At 50.6% G+C, this 22,812-nt stretch overlaps 1 protein-coding gene across 1 annotated transcript in view; it reads left to right on the top strand.

Annotated features, from left to right (window-relative positions):
- tex264a (testis expressed 264, ER-phagy receptor a) overlaps positions 1-22,812 on the top strand; it is a 62,302-nt gene that overhangs the window by 12,699 nt on the left and 26,791 nt on the right. The window contains exon 2 of the mRNA XM_084704352.1: positions 3,677-3,898. Coding sequence (XP_084560478.1) covers positions 3,677-3,898 — 222 coding nt within the window. The remainder of the gene's footprint in view (positions 1-3,676; positions 3,899-22,812) is intronic.

Consider the following 22,812-nt stretch of genomic DNA (forward strand, 5'->3'; position numbering starts at 1 on the left):
TAGTGTTGTTTTCTGTGTGTGGGTGGGAGTGTGAGGCTGTGAGTGATAGCTGGATCTCTGAATGGCATCGTTAGCCCGCGCTCGGCTGGAGTAACAAGCTCATGTCCATGAGCAGAGAGAGAGAGAGAGAGGGAGAGGGAGAGAGAGGGGTAGAGTTAGATTGTGGAGCCAGACCGTGGGAGGTCTGTGGTCTTCCTTTCTTCCTCCAGATCGATGAAGCCATGTCTTATCATAGCCTGCCAGTGTTGACAGGAAGCAGCCATTACCCAGAAGCCTTGTTGACGGACCTACACTTTTATTGCTTTCCTGTCTGTAGGTAGGCAATGCACAGGGCCGAGAAACGTCTAACTTACAATGAATGAATCATAAATTACCACACAAGACCTTGTGGCCGGTCAGTGTAGGTTGTTCTGGAAACAAACACCAAAATGCTGGCGGTTTGTTGGTCCAGGTTTACAGCCAGGCACTACCTCCTGTATAACACCAGTGTACAACGGTATTAAACTTGTTGGCTCAATGTGTCACGAGCCAAAATTGGCTTGCCCAGAAATTATCTACGTCCACAAAAAAAGAGCCTTTCTGCATGTCTTGTGTAAATCCAGAGTCTAGGTCTTATTTAATTGATTTCAGTTTTGAAAGGTTGTTTTTTCCCAAAAAGTTTTGCAAGGTTGTTAAAATATTTTTATAACTAAAATGTTCACCAGGGTTGAATAAAAGAATGAAAAAAAAAAAGTTTTGAAAAAAGTTTTGAGGAGTTGAAAAAAAAAAAAAAAATCTCAACAAAGTTTTGAAAGGTTGAAAAAAAAAATCACAACAAGGTTTTGAAAACGGTTTTGTAGGATACAAAAAAAATTGCAAACAAAGTTTCTACAAAAGTTTCACAGGGTAGCAAAAATATTTTTGAAAGGTTGAAACATAATAATTAAAGAAGGTTTTGAGAGGCTGAAAAATATTTTTGAGAAAAAGGTCAGATTTCTTTTTTTTAAGGGTTGAAATATTTTTGGGGCAAAAGACTGTTGAAAAATGTTTTGCTGGGTTGAAATTATCATTACAAAAATACGTTTCAAATGGTTGCTAAAATATGTTTTGAAAAAAGTAAAAACAATTTTTTTGTTGTCATGTATTAATATGATGTGAGGTCCAGTTGCCAACGTGATACTAAAACAGGTAATGGCTACGTTTGTAAATGTCAGAGCCCACACTTTTTTATTTGAACTTGAATGAAAAAGTGTAGTCGGTGCTTTAAAAATTGTTCTTTTAAAATCATCTTTTTAAACACGAGTAGGTCTTTCTGTTCTTCTTGAGTGATATTTTAGTTAATCGTATTTTTTATTTTTATTTTTTTACCGTTGCTTGCTTTTCTACAGGTAAACTTGCACATAGCGATTCATGTTGTTTAATTGTAACTTGCTTAACTACATGCTCTCATGGTTCTTCCCTTTGGCCTTTTTTGGTTGTTCACAATATGTGCTTCATGTTTTGGCTACCCGCAATGCTTTGGGGCTATTTTGTTGTTATTATCAGTGACCTATGCACTTTGTAAAGCTCTCTCTTGGAAGTCACTTTGGATAAAAGCGTCTGCTAAATGAATACATGTAAATGTAATGTTATCTTATCCAGAGCATGTACTTTTGCCATCTCTGTATACAACAGCCGTTTGCGCTTCACCAGTTGTGTTTAGACAAAGGGTACCTGCTTAAAATGTACATCCCTGTTTTTCTTTGTGGTTCAACAATATCTTACTGGCCTTCTGAGAGGAAGAAATAATGGAATCCAGTCTCTGGTAATGCAGCGATGTGTTGCGAGGGTGTTAAGGAGGTGAGGATGAGGGCTGAATGCCATCTGTGCCCTCCTGTGTGCCAGTCTCAGAGAACAGAGCGCTGCCTCTCCACAGCAGCCCTCTCTCTCTCTCTCTCTCTCTCTCTCTCTCTCTCTCTGCCTCTCTCTCTCTCTCTGCCTCTCTCTCTCTCTCTGCCTCTCTCTCTCTCTCTGCCTCTCTCTCTCTCTCTGCCTCTCTCTCTCTCTCTGCCTCTCTCTCTCTCTCTGCCTCTCTCTCTCTCTCTGCCTCTCTCTCTCTCTCTCTCTCTCTCTCTCTCTCTCTCTCTCTCTCTCTCTCTCTCTCTCTCTCTCTGCCTCTCTCTCTCTCTCTCTGCCTCTCTCTCTCTCTCTGCCTCTCTCTCTCTCTGCCTCTCTCTCTCTCTGCCTCTCTCTCTCTCCCTTCCTTCCTCCCAGACCTGACATCTGCCTCCCCTCAGAAGACAGACTGAGCCTTGTGTGATTGACAGTTCGCCGTCTCATCTGCCCCACGCACACAGTCACACCATCGCACGCACAGAGAACACACACACATGCACACAGTCACACCATCGCACGCACAGAGAACACACGCACACAGTCACACCATCGCACGCACAGAGAACACACACACACAGTCACACCATCGCACGCACAGAGAACACACACGCACACAGTCACACCATCGCACGCACAGAGAACACACACGCACACAGTCACACCATTGCACGCACAGAGAACACACACACATGCACACAAACGTGTGATCTCACGTTTTCTCAGTCCTCTCGTGGTTTTCCATTATGATTTACATGAACAGAAAAAACAACTGTATTTGAACTTGAATTTTCTTTTCAACTTATTTTTCTTGAACAATAGCTGGGGTCTGGGAGTGTGGGACGGGGAATGTGAACAAGCTGTCTGCATTTGCTATTTGTAATGTATGTTATGTAATGCTGTCTGTCGGTGTTCTGTAATGTTGTATTTGTGTCAATAGGAACCCCTCAAGGGTCCTTTCCTTAAATTCAAAATGTTTCAATTTTCCTCTCCTCCTCTCTCCTCCCTTCGTACTCGCCCTCCTCCTCCCTCTCCTCATCTATCCTCCCTCCCCCTCTCTCCTTATCCTCCTCTCGTTCTCCCTCCTCCTCCTCTTTCATCTCCCCCTTCTCTCTCTCTCCCTCCTCCTCCTTCATCTCCTCCTCCTCCTTTCTCTCCCCCCTCCTCCCTCTCTCTCCCTCGTCCTCCTTCATCTCCCCCTCCTCCCCCTCTCTTTCCCCCCTCCCCTCTCTCTTCCTCCTTCATCTCCTCCTCTCTCCCTCTCTCTCCCTTCTCCTCCTCCATCTCCTCCTCCTCCTCTCTCTCTCTCCCTCCTCCTCTCTCTCCCCTCTCTCTCCCTTCTCCTCCTCCTTCATCTCCTCCTCCTCTCTCTCCCTTCCCCTCTCTCTCTCTCTCTCTCTCTCTCTCCCTCCTCCTCTCTCTCCCCTCTCTCTCCCTTCTCCTCTTCCTTCATCTCCTCCTCCTCCCCCTCTCTTTCCCCCCCTCCCCTCTCTCTTCCTCCTTCATCTCCTCCTCCTCTCTCCCCGTTCTCTCCCCTCTCTCTCCCTTCTCCTCCTCCTTCATCTCCTCCTCCTCCTCTCTCTCCCTTCCCTTCCCCTCTCTCTCTCTCTCCCTCCTCCTCTCTCTCCCCTCTCTCTCCCTTCTCCTCCTCCTTCATCTCCTCCTCCTCCTCCTCTCTCTCCCTTCCCCTCTCTCTCTCTCTCCCTCCCCCTCTCTCTCCCTTCTCCTCTTCCTTCATCTCCTCCTCCTCCTCCTCCTCCTCCTCTCTCTCCCCTCTCCCTCCCTCTCTCTCCCCTCTCCCTCTCTCTCCCTCCTCCTCTATCAGAGGCCAGCTGAGAAGTGTCGCTACGTGGTGGGCAGCATCCTGAGCGAAGGCCAGGAGAAACCGGACGAGGAGCTGCAGAAACTCTACGAGAAGTTTGGCTTCAAGGTGTTCTCCATGCCTGAGGTCGCCCACGCGGTCACCGCCTCCTTCCCCTGCACCACCCCCTTGTCCCACCTGCTGGGGCCCCTCAGGGTGTACCCGGAGCTTTCCTGCTATGTCCAGGTACGCCCACATAACACCACCCTCTCAACACCACCCTCTCAACACCACCCCTGCAACACCACCCTCTCAACACCACCCTCTCAACACCACCCCCTCAACACCACCCTCTCAACACCACCCTCTCAACACCACCCTCTCTCTCAACACCACCCTCTCAACACCACCCCCCCTGGAATGATGGGTTTTTTAGGGATCACCAGTGAAGAGTGATGGGAAACGTAGGGGAGAGAGAGGTGTGGAGGACATGCAGGAAAATGTTGGGGCCGGATTCGAACCCAGGCCCCTGTGGTGAGGCTTGGGCCCCTGTGGTACGCACACTTGACCGGAGAGCCTGCCTGCTCCGACAACATTTATCCACGTCTCGCTAACTCTCTAACCGTCCTCCCCTGCTCCTCTTCAAGTTCTTCCTCTGCTGTTGTTGAATTCTTTCCACGAGCATACGAGCTCTTTAAAGGCAGATTAAGAATAGATGAAGTGGGTGGAAATGGTGGTCCAGTGTCCAGGGCCCATATGTGGAGCCTGATGTCTGCAGGGTAGCCTCCAGAAAGCAATTGACATTTACTGATGACATTTACACACATGGATTCATCTTGGGCCACCCCTCTGCATGCTTAATATTCAGTGTGTGTGTGTGCCCGTGTGTGTGTGTGTGTGTGTGTGTGTTCGTCTTTGTGAGGGCCTCTGTGTGTTTGTCATTGTTGTGTGTTTCTTAAAGCATTTTGGGGTAATTTTGCGAGTGTTTGTGTACGTGCTAACGATTGTCTGAAGGTGAGACTGGCTATCACAGGAAGGCTTGTGTTGGTTTGAATACACTGCCCGCACACGCCACAGAGCACAGTAACATCACCCTCAATACACTGCCCACACGCCACAGAGCACAGTAACATCACCCTCAATACACTGCCCGCACACGCCACAGAGCACAGTAACATCACCCTCAATACACTGCCCGCACACGCCACAGAGCACAGTAACATCACCCTCAATACACTGCCCGCACACGCCACAGAGCACAGTAACATCACCCTCAATACACTGCCCGCACACGCCACAGAGCACAGTAACATCACCCTCAATACACTGCCCGCACACGCCACAGAGCACAGTAACATCACCCTCAATACACTGCCAACACACGCCACAGAGCACAGTAACATCACCCTCAATACACTGCCCACACACGCCACAGAGCACAGTAACATCACCCTCAATACACTGCCAACACACGCCACAGAGCACAGTAACATCACCCTCAATACACTGCCCACACACGCCACAGAGCACAGTAACATCACCCTCAAAAAGCATGGAGCCACTCAAGTGACAGTCACTCAACACACTTTGTTGCGTAACTTATATTTGAGTGTGCGTTCGAGGATGTGTGTGTATGTGCTCATGCTTGTGTGTGTGTGTGTGTGTTTGCATATTGTGGTGATGTCAGCGATGCAGACAGCTTCAGTGATGTCGTCTCTCACTGAGCTGTGATGTCAGAAGTTGTCAGCTGAAGGGAGCCCATCATTAAGGAGGCCGACTCCCTCACACTGCAGCCAGCCAACCAGCCAGTCAGCCAGTCAGTCAGTCAGCCAGTCAGTCAGCCAGTCAGCCAGTCAGCCAGCCAGCCAGCCAGCCAGCCAGCCAGTTAGCCAGTCAGTCAGCCAGTCAGCCAGCCAGCCAGCCAGTCAGCCAGCCAGCCAGTCAGCCAGTCAGCCAGTCAGCCAGTCAGCCAGTCAGCCAGCCAGCCAGCCAGCCAGCCAGTCAGTCAGCCAGTCAGCCAGTCAGCCAGTCAGCCAGTCAGCCAGTCAGCCAGTCAGCCAGTCAGCCAGTCAGCCAGCCAGCCAGTCAGCCAGTGAGCCTTGGCTTGAGCCATGGCTGTGTGTACCCACGTTAGTGCCAGGCTAATGAATAATGGAGAGGAACGCAGCCATTTTTCTCTGTCTGTGATGGTCGGGAGAAACTGGGGTAAACTGCACTGTGTATTAATATTAACTAAATAGGTCAAGTTCAGTGACAAAACGTTGATAAATCAATTACAGGGAAAACATGTTACAAAGCGGTTTACTTCTCTGCTACTCTGTCTCTCCCAATAATAATGAGTGAGAGAGAGAGTGAGGGAGAGATGGAGAGGGAGAGAGAGTGAGGGACAGAGAGTGAGGGAGAGAGGGAGGGGGAGGGAGAGGGAGGGAGAGGGAGGGAGAGGGAGGGAGAGAGAGGGAGAGAGAGGGAGAGTGAGGGAGAGGGAGGGAGAGAGAGGGAGGGAGAGAGAGGGAGAGAGAGGGAGAGTGAGGGAGAGGGAGGGAGGGAGAGAGAGGGAGAGTGAGGGAGAGAGAGACAGAGTGAGCCACCCATCATCTATTAGAGCCTTGTAGGAAACCTACATCTTGGTCCATACATTAGCCGTCAAAAAATCTATGCAAGATGAGGTCATACCACGAGGCGTGGAAACAACAGCTACTTAGTTGTGGAGAAAGGCAGTCGAAGCTCTCGAGCAACTCCAGTCCCAACTCCTAACCCATCCATGGCCTGCTCTCAGTCCACAGAGGATGCATGCAGTTAAACATCCAATGGACGAGTTCAGTGAATAGACGAAGGTCTTTTATACAGTTATTGCTATCCTTATCGCTCTGCTTGCTTATTTTACTCTACTACTAAGCTGGCTTATGCTGGCTGTGTTAGCTCATCAGTGCACACTATCCTATTTGCTCATTTCTCTCACCCCTGCACACACACACTTACTTTGGATAAATGTGTTTGCTAAATGACTAAATGTACAAAGATTCAGGAATTTAGAAAGCAAGTTAGTGATTAGAAATGGATGTAGCTTGCTCAGGCTGTCAAAGGATATGGCTTGTGTGTGTGTGTATGTGTGGTTGGGTGTGTGTGAGTGTGTGTGTGGTGGGGTGGATCTGAGGGAGGAACAGACTAGGAGGGAAGATGAGGGGAGTAAACAGGCTCACAGCGGTCAGACTGATCTGTCTTAATGCACCTTTTCAAGACCTGAGGAACGAACAACAATCACTGCCGGTGTTATTTTCGGGGGCTGACTCATTCAACACCCCCACCACACACATGCACACAGACACACACACAGACACACACACACATCTTCTCAGTAGCCCCCTCAGGTAGAAACAGGATGTGGAGACACACACAACTCCAGTCTGTTTACTAATGCAGCGGAAGAACGCACATGTAGTGTCTATTTCCATCATGTGCGATTGTCCTAAAACATTCTCTTGACAGGAGCCATTTTGGTGATGGTAGGACAATTAGTGACAACCTCATTTGCTGTCATGAGGTCATTGTGGTCTCTCCCTGTCTCCTGTCTGTCACAGACACCCTGAAGTCTCCTCCATATTCACCTGTCAATCAACGCAGCAGTCAAAGAGGACCCTTCTTTGCATTCATATACAACAGTTTTACCCATGGGCACAGGCCATAGACACACACACACAAACACATGGGCACACACACACACACACACACACACACACACACACACAAACATGGGCACACACACACACACACACACAGGAGAGAGTGGACCTTAGTCCCAACTCCCATAGATTCTGATTGGTTCCCTGAGGGCCATGTGGTCTCAGAGAGGCCGTCGTGATTGGTTGTGAGGGTCATTCCGGTTTCTGTCTCTGCCATGCTTGTTATACAGTTACCTAGCCCATTGTACTCGGTGACAATGCATATTTTTAACAATAATAATAATAATCCCTTAATTATGCTGAGGGCTTTGGGCTGTTATTCACCAATGGATAAGGACACTCCAAGCATGTTTATCATAATTGCAGTACACTATGAAATAATTCAATTTGAGCTTCGAGTAAAATCCCATTGTGTGCAGAGATAACTTTTTGGAAACTGTAGTCGTGCAGAACTAGAAACTTCTCGGTTAACTTTTCTCCACATCAAAACTCTCAAAGCAGCCTGTCGGCAGTGGCACCTCTAAGGAGGTGGGGGGTGGGGGGCATGGCCACCCTGATGCTACGGTAACACCTCAAGCTTCAGCTGAAGATGCTGTGGTCATGATCCATATCACAGCCCGGCCAGGGTGCTGCGACAGCTCCCTGGATTCGAACCCGTGAATCGTAGGAGGGAGGGCCAGGCTGTTGTAGATGCAGCTTCCTGTGGCAGTGGTGTGGATTACACACCCTGCTGTCCCCTAACCCTCCTCACACAGCAGACTGCGTGTGTGTGTGTGTTTTGTATGTTGCGTGCATGTGGGCTTTATGAAGTTGTGTATGTGTGTTGTTTGTGATATGTGTTGTTTGTGATGTATGTGTGATTTTGTGTTTTCTTGATGTGTGTGTGTGTGTGTGTGTGTGTTTGATGTGATGTGCGTGCGTGCGTGTGTGTGTGTTTTGCCTGATGTGTGATTGTTATTTGCATGGTGTGTGTGTGTGACTCCAGTGTTTGGGTCACAGCTTCCTCTGACCCAGTCAGCACCACCCTCTTCTCTCAAACGCCAGCACAGGGTTGCCATGGAGATACCGCTTTGAATGTAGTCGCATGCAGGCGTGCCGCATCGCCCTGGGAGACCAACACTGGCCGAGCCACATGAATAGATCTAACGCACGCACACACACACACACACACACACACACACACACACACACACACTGTGGCTACTGTGCAGACGCTGTTTGTGTCTAAGCTCATCAGAGGGGTGGTTGAGTCAGTCCAAACATTTTGGATTTGACCCAAATCATGTTAACCTTTCAGATGAGTCCTCACAAAACACTTCTTTTCTGCATCTCTTGTAGATCAGACTCTGTTGTCAAGGATGAACATCCTTTCCCTGTTGCCACACGCCCACACTCTCTACTCTCTCTCTCTCTCTTCCTTCATTTCTCTATTCCTCTCTTTTTATTAATCTGTAGAGAATCATCAGGGACACTGACTGTCTCCCCACCTTCAAGAAAAGGCTCAAGACGCACTTGTTCCGGGAGTACAACGGCACTTAAGAATGCTTGGCTGGATTTGTTAGTCTCCTCCAGGATCACTACGACTCTTATTGAGTGACTTGTTGCTATTGTAGGTTAGATATAACGAAGTTAAGTCTTGTACTTGCTGTGTAATATTTTACTGTTGATTGTTCTTTTACAGGTACAGTCCTGCACTTTTGTGGTTCATGTTGTTTTATTTTTAACTTGTATAACTACATGCTCTTATGGGTCTTCCCTTTTGGCACTTGTTTAGCTTTTTCACAATGTATGCTTCATGTTTTGGCTGCTTGCAATGTTTGGGACTATCTCGTTGTTATGTTCAGTGACCTATGCTCTTTTGTAAAGCTCTCTCTTGGAAGTCGCTTTGGATAAAAGCGTCTGCTAAATGAATAAATGTAAATGTAAATGTAACCAGCTATCAAACCAGTAAACAGCTACAATAGGCTCACACACTTGTAGCTGAACACAGACTTGGTCTCGTCTTTGTAAAGCAGGTTGCGTTTACCTGGGTTAGGGTTAACCTGGGTTAGGGTTAACCTGTCATTCTGATCTCATGGCTCACATCCTGCAGTCGATCTGTCTGTGATCCTCCCCCCTCCCCCCTCCCCCCCTCCCTCCTCCTTGCTGCTGAGAGAGCCCCTGGTCAGGGCTGCGGAGGGCTGCGGAGGGGGCCGTGGGAGAGAGCGGGCCCAGGGAGAGTGCTCTGTGCCGGGCAGACGGGTGGTGTGAGGGTCCTGGGTGCACGTGGAGGTCATCCTGTCACCACCAGGCTGGATGATGAAGGCAGAGCCGACACCAGCCTCACCAGACACACAGGCTTAGTGTGTTAGGAACACACACACACACACACACCAGGATCTATACTGTCTGTGTGAGTGTACGCACGTGTGTGTGTGCGTGTGTGTGTGCGTGTGTCCAGCCCTCAGCAGACACCTCAGTGAGCTCCATCGACTTGATGTCTGGTTATTACATCCGGCTAAGTGGGCAAGAACATGTTGGCCTTTGAAGCAGAAGTTCATGACCTTTTAAAGAGACACAACACCCCGAAACACCCCAGCATAGCTCTGCAGAACCAGCCCGGCTGCGGAACCAGCCCGGCTGCGGAACCAGCCCGGCTGCGGAACCAGCCCGGCTGCGGAACCAGCCCGGCTGCAGAACCAGCCCGGCTGCAGAAACTCTAGCTCTGCAGGCTACAGACACAAATATGTCTCAGACGACAAGGGCTCAAGCATATCCTCCAGTCTATTACTGTCTATGTGAGAGAAGCATACTCACACACACGGTGTTGCTGATTGGCCCTACTGAATCTGATGTATTCGCATCGGGATGAGGACAACAGGAAATGTGTTTTGTTGAAATAACATCAAACAGCATGTCTGCAGTCAAGCAGGGGTATCTGAGAGGTGTGCAAACACTGGACACTCAAAGCCTTTCCCATCCTTATTCTCCATGTGCACATCTCTCTCTGTCTCCCCCTCCCTTTCTATGTCCCCTCTGTTTTTCTCTCTCCCCCTTTCTCTCTCCTTCTCTCTCTGCCCCTCTCTCTCTCTCTCTCTCCCCCTCTCTCTCTCTCTCTCTCTCTCTCTCTCTCCCTCTCTCTCTGCCCCTCTCTCTCTCTCCCCCTCTCTCTCTCTCTCTCTCTCTCTCTCTCTCCCTCTCTCTCTGCCCCTCTCTCTCTCCCCCTCTCTCTCTGCCCCTCTCTCTCTCTCTCTCTCTCTCTCCCCCTCTCTCTCCCTCCTTCCTCTCTCTCTGGTACCAGGGTTAGTGTTTGATCTTGTGATCTACAAAGAAACACTGGGTCTGTGGCTGTGCGATGCTATCGTTCATACAACAGAAGAGCTATTTGCTACCAAGAGTGGATTATTCAGGTTTGTAGGAATCTGACGTGCGTGTGAGTGCGTGTGTGTGCGTGTGCGTGTGCGTGCGTGCGTGTGTGTGTGTGCGTGTGTGTGCGTGCGGGCGTGTGTGCGTGCGTGTGTGTGTGTGTGTGCGCGCGCGTGTGTGTGTGTGTGTTATCCAAATGCACCCTGTGAGTTCAGTTCAGGATCACAGAGGATGACAGTCCCATGATCCCTGTCCACAAAAAGGGGCTGATTTTGGAACTAAGAAGGGATACTGTCACCTCTGTGATCCTTGGTTTGGGATATACCCGACACAGTCAGTCTGTCTGGAATTAGGGCTCCCTCCCTTGTAGCTGACGTAGTAATGAGCTAAAATACCGATGTGCCAGCCTTAACCTAGTTTAAGAACTCACCTAGCCACAAGCTAATATAGCTGTAGGTCACGAGCTGAGCGTAGTCATCCATCCCCAGACATTCTCCTGCAACACACTGCTTGTCTTTGCTGCAGGAAACCAGCTAATCTACAGTTTCTCATATTGTTTTCTCTTCTTCCTACCCCTATCCCCCCCCCTCTACTATTTCATCAATTATTCATTCATTTATTGTCTTTTAGAAATAATTGTTTTAACTCTTGTGGTAGTGTGTTGAACCAGTCAGAAATGGATGTCTTAGAAGATCCACAGCCACCACACCATAAAATAATTGTTAGTGTGAAACCCAGAAGTTTATTTCTGACTTTTCCAAAAGAGTCAAATATGAGGTCGCTCCCTCTGTCTCTAACCCTAACCCTCTCTCTCTCTCTCTGTCTAACCCTCTCTCTCTCTCTCTCTCTCTCTAACCCTAACCCCTCTCTCAATTCAGTAATGATTTATTGGCATGAATGAGGGAGCATTGTTGCCAAAACCATATAAGATTGAACATATTTGAACACATTTATGATACATTTGTTCGAATAAAGAGAAATAATAGTACTAAATAACTACAATTAGTTAGCTCTCTCTCTCTCTCTCTCTCTCTCTCTCACACACTCTCTCACACACTCAGACTTCCTCATCTCCCTCCTACCTGTCAGAGGCTCTGTAATGTAAAGACCATGCAGCCTTGACCCTAACACCTGACCCTAACACCTGACCCTAACACGCAAGCAAACAGTGATCGGTAAGGCTGTATTTAAGACAGGCATCACTCCCACATTAACAGTGATCGGTAAGGCTGTATTTAAGACAGGCATCACTCCCACATTAACAGTGTCGCGACTGAAGACCAACCATTACTGGACATGACTCATGGCCTTTGGTCTTTGAATATAGCTTCTCCTAATACCCTTTAGACTGCTGTGATGGTCTCAGTCCCTGGATGGGGGTGTTTGCAGCTGTAATCCTGCTCCCCAGGGGGTCCCCCTCGTACCCTGAGGACCAGGGACACAGGGGAGTGGGTTACAGGAAAGAGGACAGGCGGAAATCACTCGTTCCAGCAACCCCTAATCAAGCAGACCTTATTTAGATTGGTGCAGTGTTTTGGTGTGGGTGTTGTTTTGTGTGTCTCTCTCTCCCCCTCACCCTTTTCTCTTTCCCTCTCTTCCTCTGTCTCTCCTTCTCTCCCTCTGTCTCTCTCTCTCTCCCTCTGTCTCTCTCTGTCTCTCCTTCTCTCCCTCTGTCTCTCCTTCTCTCCCTCTGTCTGTCCCTCTCTCACTCTGTCTCTCCTTCTCTCCCTCTCTCTCTCTGTCTCTCCTTCTCTCCCTCTGTCTCTCCGTCTCTCCCTCTGTCTCTCTCTGTCTCTCTGTCTCTCCTTCTCTCCCTCTGTCTCTCTCGCTCTCTCTCTCCCTCTCTCCCTCTGTCTCTCCTTCTCTCCCTCTGTCTCTCTCTCTCTCCCTCTGTCTCTCTCTCTGTCTCTCCCTCTCTCTCTCTCTCTTTCACACCTGACTCATCTCACCAGCTCCACTTCCTCCTCTCCACGTGTCACTTCCCACGATTCATATCGGCAAGCACTGTGATTGGCCGGCTGTGTCAAGCACTTAAGCTCACCCGGCCACAGGTCCAGCCCTGTCACACGTTTATCAAGTGCTCATTGGCCGAGCCTGGTAGCTGTTGCCGGCCAGAGTAATGGGCCGGGAGGACCAAGGACAGGCTGTCACTCTCAGCGTTAGCCCCAGGAGGGAGCCCTCTGTTTGGGCTGGGTAGGCTATTGACTGGCTCTGGTGTTTGCTGTCTAGGGTTACAGATGCCTCTGTAGACCTCGGCTCAGGGATTGTGTCTCTGTGTGTGTGTAAGAGAGAAAGTGTGTCTCTGTGTGTGTGTCATCCTGACTTTGTGTGTGTGTGTATATACGTGTGTATGTGTATACATGGCTGTGTGTGAGTGTGTTTCTGTGTGTATGTGTGTACATGGCTGCATGTGTGTGTGTGTGTGTTTGATTGAGGGGAGGTTGTATCTGTTATAGGCTGTTGACACATCCAGAATTGGAGGACAGAGGAGTCACCTGGTTATTTGCTGAGAACATGAGAGAGAGAGAGAGAGAGAGAGAGAGAGAGAGAGAGAGAGAGAGAGAGAGAGAGAGAGAGAGAGAGAGAGAGAGAGAGAGAGAGAGAGAGAGAGAGAGAGAGAGAGAGAGAGAGAGAGAGAGAGAGAGAGAGAGAGAGAGAGGGAGAGGGAGAGGGAGAGGGAGAGGGAGAGGGAGAGGGAGAGGGAGAGGGAGGGAGGGAGGGGCTTGAGTCAATTGTTCCAGTTTGATTTGATATTATCAGACTGGTAGAGCTGCAGCTATAGAATTAATTCAAAAGAGGTGGAATAACACCTTGTCTGAATGATCCTGGGCCTCACTGTAGAGTGTTTTGATGAATCTTGAACAGCCCAGTTCAGATGGGAGGAACTAGAATCAGATTGATGGTCCAAAGTCAGTGGGCCGTGGATGTAGCTGTCCACGTCACATTGGAACACAGTAAATCAAGCAGGAAACACATCATGAAGAACCTGATTCTCTGACCTCACTGTTGTGGCGGGTGCAGACACACACATGCAGTGTCTCTCTCGTGTGATCTCTGACCTGTCCTGTTCTCTGTTCGTCTCCCCCTTCCCCACACACACATACCCATCTCCCCCCTCCCATCTCCCCCCTCCCATCTCCCCCTCCCATCTCCCCCCTCCCATCTCCCCCCTCCCATCTCCCCCCTCCCATCTCCCCATCTCCCCCTCTCCCATCTCCCCCTCCCATCTCCCCCCTCCCATCTCCCCCTCCCATCTCCACCCTCCCACCTCCCCCCTCCCATCTCCCCCTCCCATCTCCCCCTCCCATCTCCCCCCTCCCATCTCCCCCCTCCCATCTCCCCATCTCCCCCTCCCCCCTCCCATCTCCCCCCTCCCATCTCCCCCCTCCCATCTCCCCCTCCCCCCTCCCATCTCCCCCTCCCCCTCCCTCCTCCCATCTCCCATCTCCCCCTCCCCCCCCCCCCCCCCCCACACATGGACCCTGGGGTGTGTGCGCGTGTGCGTGTGGAGCTGAGAGTCAGCAGTGGGTTGTCGCTCAGTGAGAGACTCTTCATGGGAGTAGATATTGATCCTACTTCCTTTACTTGCTTCCTTGCTGTAGGGTGGGAATTGTAGTTCTCAGTGGGACTGTAAATTTGATCTGATTAATGAGCCAAAGACTCTTTGTGTTTGATTGAGCTGAGATGTCGAGACTTGAGTTTTCAGCTGAGTTGAGCTGGAACCAGCGATGTTGTGATATGGTGATAAGGTACAGATACTGATTTAATTAATTTATCAATAACAAATGCTAACAGATGAAGACATCTCTAAATACATGTTCTGTTGTGGGTGTAATTACTGTATCAGGACCTGGCTTTGACTCTCAGCTCCTTCCTGTTACAAACACACCCTCACTCTCAGACCTGCAGACCTGCAGACCTGCAGACCTGCAGACGTGTCTCGGAGATGAATGGTGTTGATTAAGACACGCTGACGCCCGCATCTCTTCTGCTCTGCCTCTCCTCCTCCACCTCCTCCTCCACCTCCTCCACCTCCTCCTCCTCCTCTTCCTCCTCCTCCTCCACCTCCTCCTAGTGGTGCAGGGATAACCCCACACCCAGGAAGACCAGCTGCCGGATTGGTGGACGTGTGGGCTGTGTTGGGAATGTTGTGTGTGAGTGCGTGTGTGAACAATATACATGTTCAAGAAAGCATGCTTGTCAGCCCAGAAGTGTCTTTTGTGTATTAAAGTGTGTGTGCTTGTGAATCACTGGAGTGTAACTGAGAGGGAAAATGGGAGAAAGAGAGAGAGAGGAAGTATGTGTGTGTGTGTGTGTGTATGAGTGTGTGTGTGTGTGTGTGTATGAGTGTGTGTATGTGTGTATGTGTGTGTATGTGTGTGTATGTGTGTGTGTGTGTGTGTGTGTGTGTGTATGAGTGTGTGTGTGTGTGTGTATGAGTGTGTATGAGTGTGTGTATGAGTGTGTGTATGTGTGTGTGTGTGTGTGTGTGTGTATGTGTGTGTGTGTGTGTGTGTGTGTGTATGAGTGTGTGTGTGTGTGTGTGTGTATGAGTGTGTATGTGTGTGTGTGTGTGTGTGTATGAGTGTGTGTGTGTGTATGAGTGTGTGTGTGTGTGTGTGTGTATGAGTGTGTGTGTGTGTGTGTGTGTATGAGTGTGTGTGTGTGTGTGTATGAGTGTGTGTGTGTGTGTGTGTGTGTGTGTGTGTGTGTGTGTGTATGAGTGTGTGTATGAGTGTGTGTGTGTGTGTGTGTGTATGAGTGTGTGTGTGTGTGTGTATGAGTGTGTGTGTGTGTGTGTGTGTATGAGTGTGTGTGTGTGTCTCCCAGTTGAGGAGTTCCTGTTCTGGTGCTTCCAGAGCGTCCTCATGGCTGAGATGTTTGGGAGCTGCTCCATTAGATTAGGGAGGCTAATTGATTGCGAGCGCGTCTTGGTTGACACGGGGGGGAAGTGGCGCTGATTGCGGGGGCCGGCTAGCGTGCTGCCTCCTAATTTGATCACTCAGCAGCTAATGCGATCTGTGTTACAGCAGTCAGTTCAGATTGGGATTAATGTGCCAATAGACCGAGGGAGAGGGGGAGAGAGGGGATGAGATAAGGGAACAGAGAAGATGGGGGAGGGGGGGGGGGGAGAGGGAGGGGGTTGGAAACACTTCCTGGTGTTGAGGAGTTACCTCCTCTTGGTGTAATCTTCTCAGAGAAATCGTTTTACATTTTGACCTACGACTGTTGTCGCCAGTCTGAGTTAAGGGAGCCCTGTTTTCAGCAGTGGAATGTTAAAGTCTGGAATGTCTAGAAGTTGAATTGACTGTTTATTTAATTGATCTCAGGCGGCCGTGGCTCAGGGGTAGAGAAGGGGGTCTCTGCAGCGTTACCATGTAAACGCAGGCTGTTTAGCATCGCTGCAGCGTTACCATGTAAACGCAGGCTGTTTAGCATCGCTGCAGCGTTACCATGTAAACGCAGGCTGTTTAGCATCGCTGCAGCGTTACCATGTAAACGCAGGCTGTTTAGCATCGCTGCAGCGTTACCATGTAAACGCAGGCTGTTTAGCATCGCTGCAGCGTTACCATGTAAACGCAGGCTGTTTAGCATCGCTGCAGCGTTACCATGTAAACGCAGGCTGTTTAGCATCGCTGCAGCGTTACCATGTAAACGCAGGCTGTTTAGCATCGCTGCAGCGTTACCATGTAAACGCAGGCTGTTTAGCATCGCTGCAGCGTTACCATGTAAACGCAGGCTGTTTAGCATCGCTGCAGCGTTAGCAGGCGTTTGTTAGCTCTCCCAGTGGCCGCACACGAACCACTCCGCTCTCAGCATTGATCTGTTCCCCCATCGAGGCAGAGGACATCATGGGGCACGGACATGAGCCGATTGATCTCATATTCCCCTGCGATGTCATATACATTGATTAGGTGTTAGTGGGTCAAGGGGAGATCATATTACAGGGAGAGTGGTGTCATTATTTGTCATAGTGTGAAGCCCGGTAAGGCCATCCTGACCCCCCCCCCCCCCCCCATCATCCAGGTGAATCCCTCTTACCTGTTCCCAAACGCCACATTAGCATTAGCATACTGCTGCCGTCGCCAGCTCTGTCTACCATGGCGTTGCACATCCAGCTTTCACTCCAGGAGTGTTTCTGTGTCCTACCCCACCATCTGAGCCGGCGCTGACATACACCGCCAGCTGAAGGCCCCTGTCCTACAGAAACTGAGATTTGACACAAAATGGCCGCCCCGATGAGCCGTCGCTGCCTCGGGACTCTGCAGACGTGCTGGTCACACCTGCCTCACAGACCAGGCTCTCCCACCAGGGTTGGCTGAAGGACTATTCATGCTTCCATTCAATATCATTTCTTAATTTTTACAGATGGCATGTGCAGAGAGACTTCACAGAGACTCCCAGTGGCTTAGAGTGAAAGAGAGAGAGAAGAAAGAGAGAACAGAGAGAGGATGAGACAGGGATGAGGAAGGAGGGAGCGGGGGAGTTGAGCGTGTTGTGGTGGGGGTCTCTGGGCTTTTGATGCTAACTGTGATTACTGTTGTTGTGGAGCACAATATGTGCCAGCAGGCAGAGAGGAGCTATTGTTCCCGTGACGACGACAGAAAGGTTCCACGGTGCGAGGTCCTTCTTTCAGAGCCCCCCTCCCCCTCCCCCCTCCCTCCTCCCTCCAGTCACGCTTTCCCTGCTGTCACTGTACTGGGAAACAGTCCCTCTCTCTCTCTCTCTCTCTCTCTCTCTCTCTCTCTCTCTCTCTCTCTCTCTCTCTCTCTCTCTCCTCTCTCTCTCTCTCTCTACCTGTCTGTCTCTCTGTCTCCTTAGCTCTTTCATTCTTCCTCTTTTTGTTATTCTGCACCTGTCATGCCAGTCTCACTTAATCTTTTACTCTTAGTCTTTCTTACTGACCCCTCCCTCCCTCCCTCCCTCCCTCCCTCCCTCCCTCCCTCCCTCCCTCCCTCCCTCCCTCCCTCCCTCCCTCCCTCCCTCCCTCCCTCCCTCCCTCCCTCCCTCCCTCCCTCCCTCCCTCCCTCCCTCCCTCCCTCCCTCCCTCCCTCCCTCCCTCCCTCCTTTCCTCCTTCCCTCCCTACCGCTTCCTCTCTTTTTCATAACGTGCTCTGTCTAAGCTGGCCCCACAGCGCAGATCCATATAATTCACCCTCCATTGTGTTGAGATTATGGTATTTTCACAGGATTCTTCCAACTCAAGTCTCATTATTCTGTAGGAAGGTAAGGGCCCATGAAGGAATCCACCATAAAAGCTATAAGAGCTATGGTGGAGCTCAGGAACTGTTCAGAGACACTGCCTACAGCCTACACATGTATACCATCAACTTTGTGTTACAGTAACATCCGACTGAGACTTATAGTACTGAACACTCAGCTGTAGTATCAAGCACAAATTCTGGTCTTCCTGGACAGACATTTAGCAAAACTTGGCTTATGTATGTGTGAGAGCGACAACCAGCCCCAGGATGTATTCACTGAGAGAAACTCAGTTTCACTGTCCGAGGGGCCTGGGTCAGGCTACCATCAGGCCCTGCCCCCACCAGACAGCCTTCCTGAGGCCCCCACCAGACGGCCTTCCTGAGGCCCCCACCAGACGGCCTTCCTGAGGCCCCCACCAGACGGCCTTCCTGAGGCCCCCACCAGACGGCCTTCCTGAGGCCCCCACCAGACGGCCTTCCTGAGGCCCCCACCAGACAGCCACCTGAGGCCCCCACCAGACAGCCTTCCTGAGGCCCCCACCAGACAGCCTTCCTGAGGCCCCACCAGACAGCCTTCCTGAGGCCCCACCAGACAGCCTTCCTGAGGCCCCACCAGACAGCCTTCCTGAGGCCCCCACCAGACAGCCTTCCTGAGGCCCCACCAGACAGCCTTCCTGAGGCCCCACCAGACAGCCTTCCTGAGGCCCCACCAGACAGCCTTCCTGAGGCCCCCACCAGACAGCCTTCCTGAGGCCCCACCAGACAGCCTTCCTGAGGCCCCCACCAGACAGCCTTCCTGAGGCCCCACCAGACAGCCTTCCTGAGGCCCCCACCAGACAGCCTTCCTGAGGCCCCACCAGACAGCCTTCCTGAGGCCCCCACCAGACAGCCTTCCTGAGGCCCCACCAGACAGCCTTCCTGAGGCCCCCACCAGACGGCCTTCCTGAGGCCCCCACCAGACAGCCTTCCTGAGGCCCCCACCAGACGGCCTTCCTGAGGCCCCCACCAGACAGCCTTCCTGAGGCCCCACCAGACAGCCTTCCTGAGGCCCCACCAGACAGCCTTCCTGAGGCCTCCACGGGGCCTTAACCGTACGATGGAGCCCAGATACCACTCAGACTGACAGAGCAGGAGGGAGGGGGGGAGCGGGTGAGGGAGGGGGTGAGGGAGGGGGTGAGGGAGGGGGTGAGGGAGGGGGCGAGGGAGGGTAACAACTACTGTGATTGCAGTGTAGCTTCTGTCTCACTGTGACCGGGTCTGACAGCCCCTGGCAGGATGAGTCATAAGTGGTGCTTGGCTGTGGAGTGAGTTTGCCCTGCTTAGTCAAGGAGAGGGGGGAGACAGGGAGGAGGAGGGGGGTGGGAGACAGGGAGGAGGAGGGGGGTGTGAGGAGGAGGGGGGTGGGGGGTGGGAGGAGGGGGGGTGGGAGACAGGGAGGAGGAGGGGGGTGTGAGGAGGAGGGGGGTGGGGGGTGGGAGACAGGGAGGAGGAGGGGGAAGGGGGGAGGGAGGAGGGGGGGTGGGAGACAGGGAGGGGAGGGGGGAGGGAGACAGGGAGGTGGAGGGGGGGGTGAGAGGCGGGGGGGGGGTGGGAGACAGGGAGGAGGGGGGGAGACAGGGAGGGGGAGGGGGTGGGAGACAGGGAGGAGGAGGGGGGTAGGAGACAGGAAGGGTCTGGCTGATGCACATAAGACTAGAGAGGAAAGGATATGCCCCTACCTTCTTACAGTGTGTGTGTGTGTCCAGTACGTTTCTCTCTCACCATCCCCCCTTCCCCTTCATTCTGTCATCCCTGCTCACCAGACACAGAGAGCCGTTGACCCCCACCCTCCCTCCACACGGCTACGACCCATCAGGAGGGCTGAACCATTGTGGTCAGGAGGAAAGGGTTATGTCCATGATATTTAACGCGTACTGTAGCCCTCCTGTAGCTATCAGAAGGGTGTGTGGGTGTGTGTGTGTGTGTGTGTGTTTTAACCAGGCAGAGAAGACCAGAAGGGCTTAGAAGCAGGATTAAGCCCTGAAGGACATTTATTAACAAGTTAAAACAAAGATAACAAAGTGAGTTTGTGGTCGAGGATTACCAATGTTATCGTCTGCTTCTTCTGGTGTCCAGCTGTCCTCCTCGCTGCCTGTGAGGACGAGCAGCAGGATTACTGGCTGTCCAACGTGGTCTGTGCCGGGGCTGGCTCCTCTGCTCCTTATCCTCCCATGATGACGGGTCCCTTTCAGACGTGGGCCCTCGTCAAGCGCTCTGGGCTGGGTGAGCTTGTAGTTGCGCTGTCCATGGTGCTGAATCCTGGGATCTCTCCATGGTGCTGAATCCTGGGATCTCTCCATGGTGCTGAATCCTGGAGCTGTCCTTGGCACTGAACTCTTGGTGCAGGACTAAGTGAGGGAGAGAGGGAGAGAGGGAGAGTGCGAGTGTGTTTACGTGTGTGCAGGTGTGGCACTTTCCCACCTACCTCGATCCCTCCCTCTGAGCCACAGAGCCCTTCGTCATACAGCAGTCAGTCCCAGGAGACAGCACAGCCTGGTAGCTGGACCCAACTACTGTCAAGGGTTCTTATGCCTGTGGAGTCTGTTTACGGACGATAGTCAGGACTGTCCTTCCAGGGAGGGAGGGAGGGAGCGAAAGGGAGGGGGGGAGGGAGGGGATGTGTTCTCTCTGTCCTCTATCTCACTCACATACTGTTCAAGCCTGTGTCTGCACTTGGCTGCACACACACACTTGGGTCGTTGGACTCTTTTCCAATTCAGTTGCGGGTCAAATGTGTTTTCATTCATGTGTACTTCTCTCTCCCCCTGCCTCTCTCTGTCTCTCTCTCCTGTCCTGTTTTCACACCTTTCTCTCTCTTTACCTCCTTTTGTGGTCCTCCTCTTTCTAACCCCTTCCCCCTTCTCCCCTCCCCCTCTCCCTGACAGACAGTTTTAATAAGGCAACGCTTGTGCTTGGATGTCCTGGAATCTCATTGTCTCCTGTACGTTAATAACAAGAAATAATACCTCCACTCTGCACCTAGACTGCGCTAGCTGAACCTTCCACTCTCATCTCTCTTCATCTCCCTTCATCTCTCTCTCTCCCCTCCTCCTTTCTCTCTCTCTTTTTCCCTCCTTTCTTTCTCTCTTTCCTGTCACTGGAGGGAGATATGTTCACATGGATATGAACACTCCCCGGACACTTCTTTACAGTATATTGTAGTTCAGATTTTCATGTCTGAGTGACATTTGTTGTTTTTTTACACCCCAGCGCTAAAATGAAGATAAATTGTTTATTTGTCTTACGTTGAGAGCTGAGTGGAAATGTGCAATGTATTTCCCTCTCCCTGTTCACCAGCATCTGTTCAGAAACAGATTCAAGTGTTGTTTAGTTTGTACTCATATTACCTGATGGAGTAGATGAGAATGCTAGATGAATGTTTGCCCACAAATACTTTAAACACGACCCACCAGAGACAAATAGGGAATTATTCAATAGGGTGAAGGATATTGTGTTTTCAGTTTGTCTGTCATCTCTCATCGCTTCTTTAGACCACAGAAGAGAGAGTCGTATCACCTCCCAGAAGCTGTTCCCAGGCTGCCTACATGGCGTCTCCAATAAACAAGGACACATTTTCACCATCAAGGACTATGCTCACATACACATCAGCAACACGTTATAATTGGGCGGTTGATAGACAGAAATTCTCAGCAGCAAGAAACAAACTAAGTTTGAAAGTGAACCAGAATGAAGGGCTGAGCATTTGCATTGGCCCCTGAGGGTCTGGTGATAAGTGTTTACAAGGTGCCCACTCTGAAGCGAGCACTGTGTTAAACCCTGCAGCACCGCGTCAGGTGTGTTGTGGGTGCGCTCTGCTCCGATTTAGTGTCAGAAAGACTGTGACCTGCATGAGGATGATCCACTCTGAGGGGAGGGTAGGGGGGGCAGATGGAAGTTGTGCTTGGTTTGTGATACGCTCATCTCAGAGCCCAGAAGTCAGTCTTTTCTGTCTTTCTCAGTCCGAATTTAGATTTGAGATTTAGATTCAAAAGTCCTGGAGACTGTAATTTATGGTTCAAACATTGTATCCCGTTTGCCTGTGGAGCATGTGCCCTCAGGTCGATGTTAACTAAACCCAGTCCAGGGTGTGTGTTCACTGCAGAATGGTGCTTTCTCTCAGAGAAAATGCTGCACCGCTCGCTCGCTCACTTCCGTGAAACCTCTTTCCTTCAATCCTTGGATTATCCTTGCATCCCGTCACCATGGGAAGGGGGAGAAAAAAAATGAGAGCGGGGATCTTCGGTGGAGACCGTTACCGTGGCAACAGGCTCGCTTAAACCGCCAGTGTGGAAATACTAGGGACTGACTGGGGACTTCATAAACACGTTAGTGTGATACACACAGTAGTAGGATACTGGAGGAACTACCTACTGAAGTGCTAACCTCACAATAGGCACTTTTCTTCTATTTTGAATTTGCGACTGCAAAAACGTAGAGCTAGCTAGGCAGTTGTGTGCTGAAACCAGCGACAAGCTTAGCTTACCTTTGAAAAGGTATTTTGAGTGATAAGACAAATACAGTAGGTGTAGGAGACTGGACCAACTAGCTTGCCTATACTACAGATTTCCTCCATTGTGTAATTCGACAGTGGCCCATAGCAGATCATTGTAAGTCAGCTAGCTAGATAAACTTATCTAATGGACATAAACCTGAAAAATGTTTTAAAAAAAGATAGGCTATTTTACAATTCAGAATGATATAATAGATAGAGCTATACTTTTCGTCAGGACTAGAGCTCATTCAAATGAGAACAAGGTACAAATACTTCTACTTCAAACTTTAGAAACTATGACAAAAGAAAACTATCGCAAACCGTAGTCACCTCTCTTCTCTTCATTAACGGTTAAAACTTTTTCATCGAGATTGTTCCCCTTGGTGTTTGCGACAGCTG

The sequence above is a fragment of the Hypomesus nipponensis genome, chromosome 9, assembly GCF_054491055.1.
Source record: "Hypomesus nipponensis isolate SF chromosome 9, ASM5449105v1, whole genome shotgun sequence".
In the NCBI taxonomy this organism is placed as follows: domain Eukaryota; kingdom Metazoa; phylum Chordata; class Actinopteri; order Osmeriformes; family Osmeridae; genus Hypomesus; species Hypomesus nipponensis.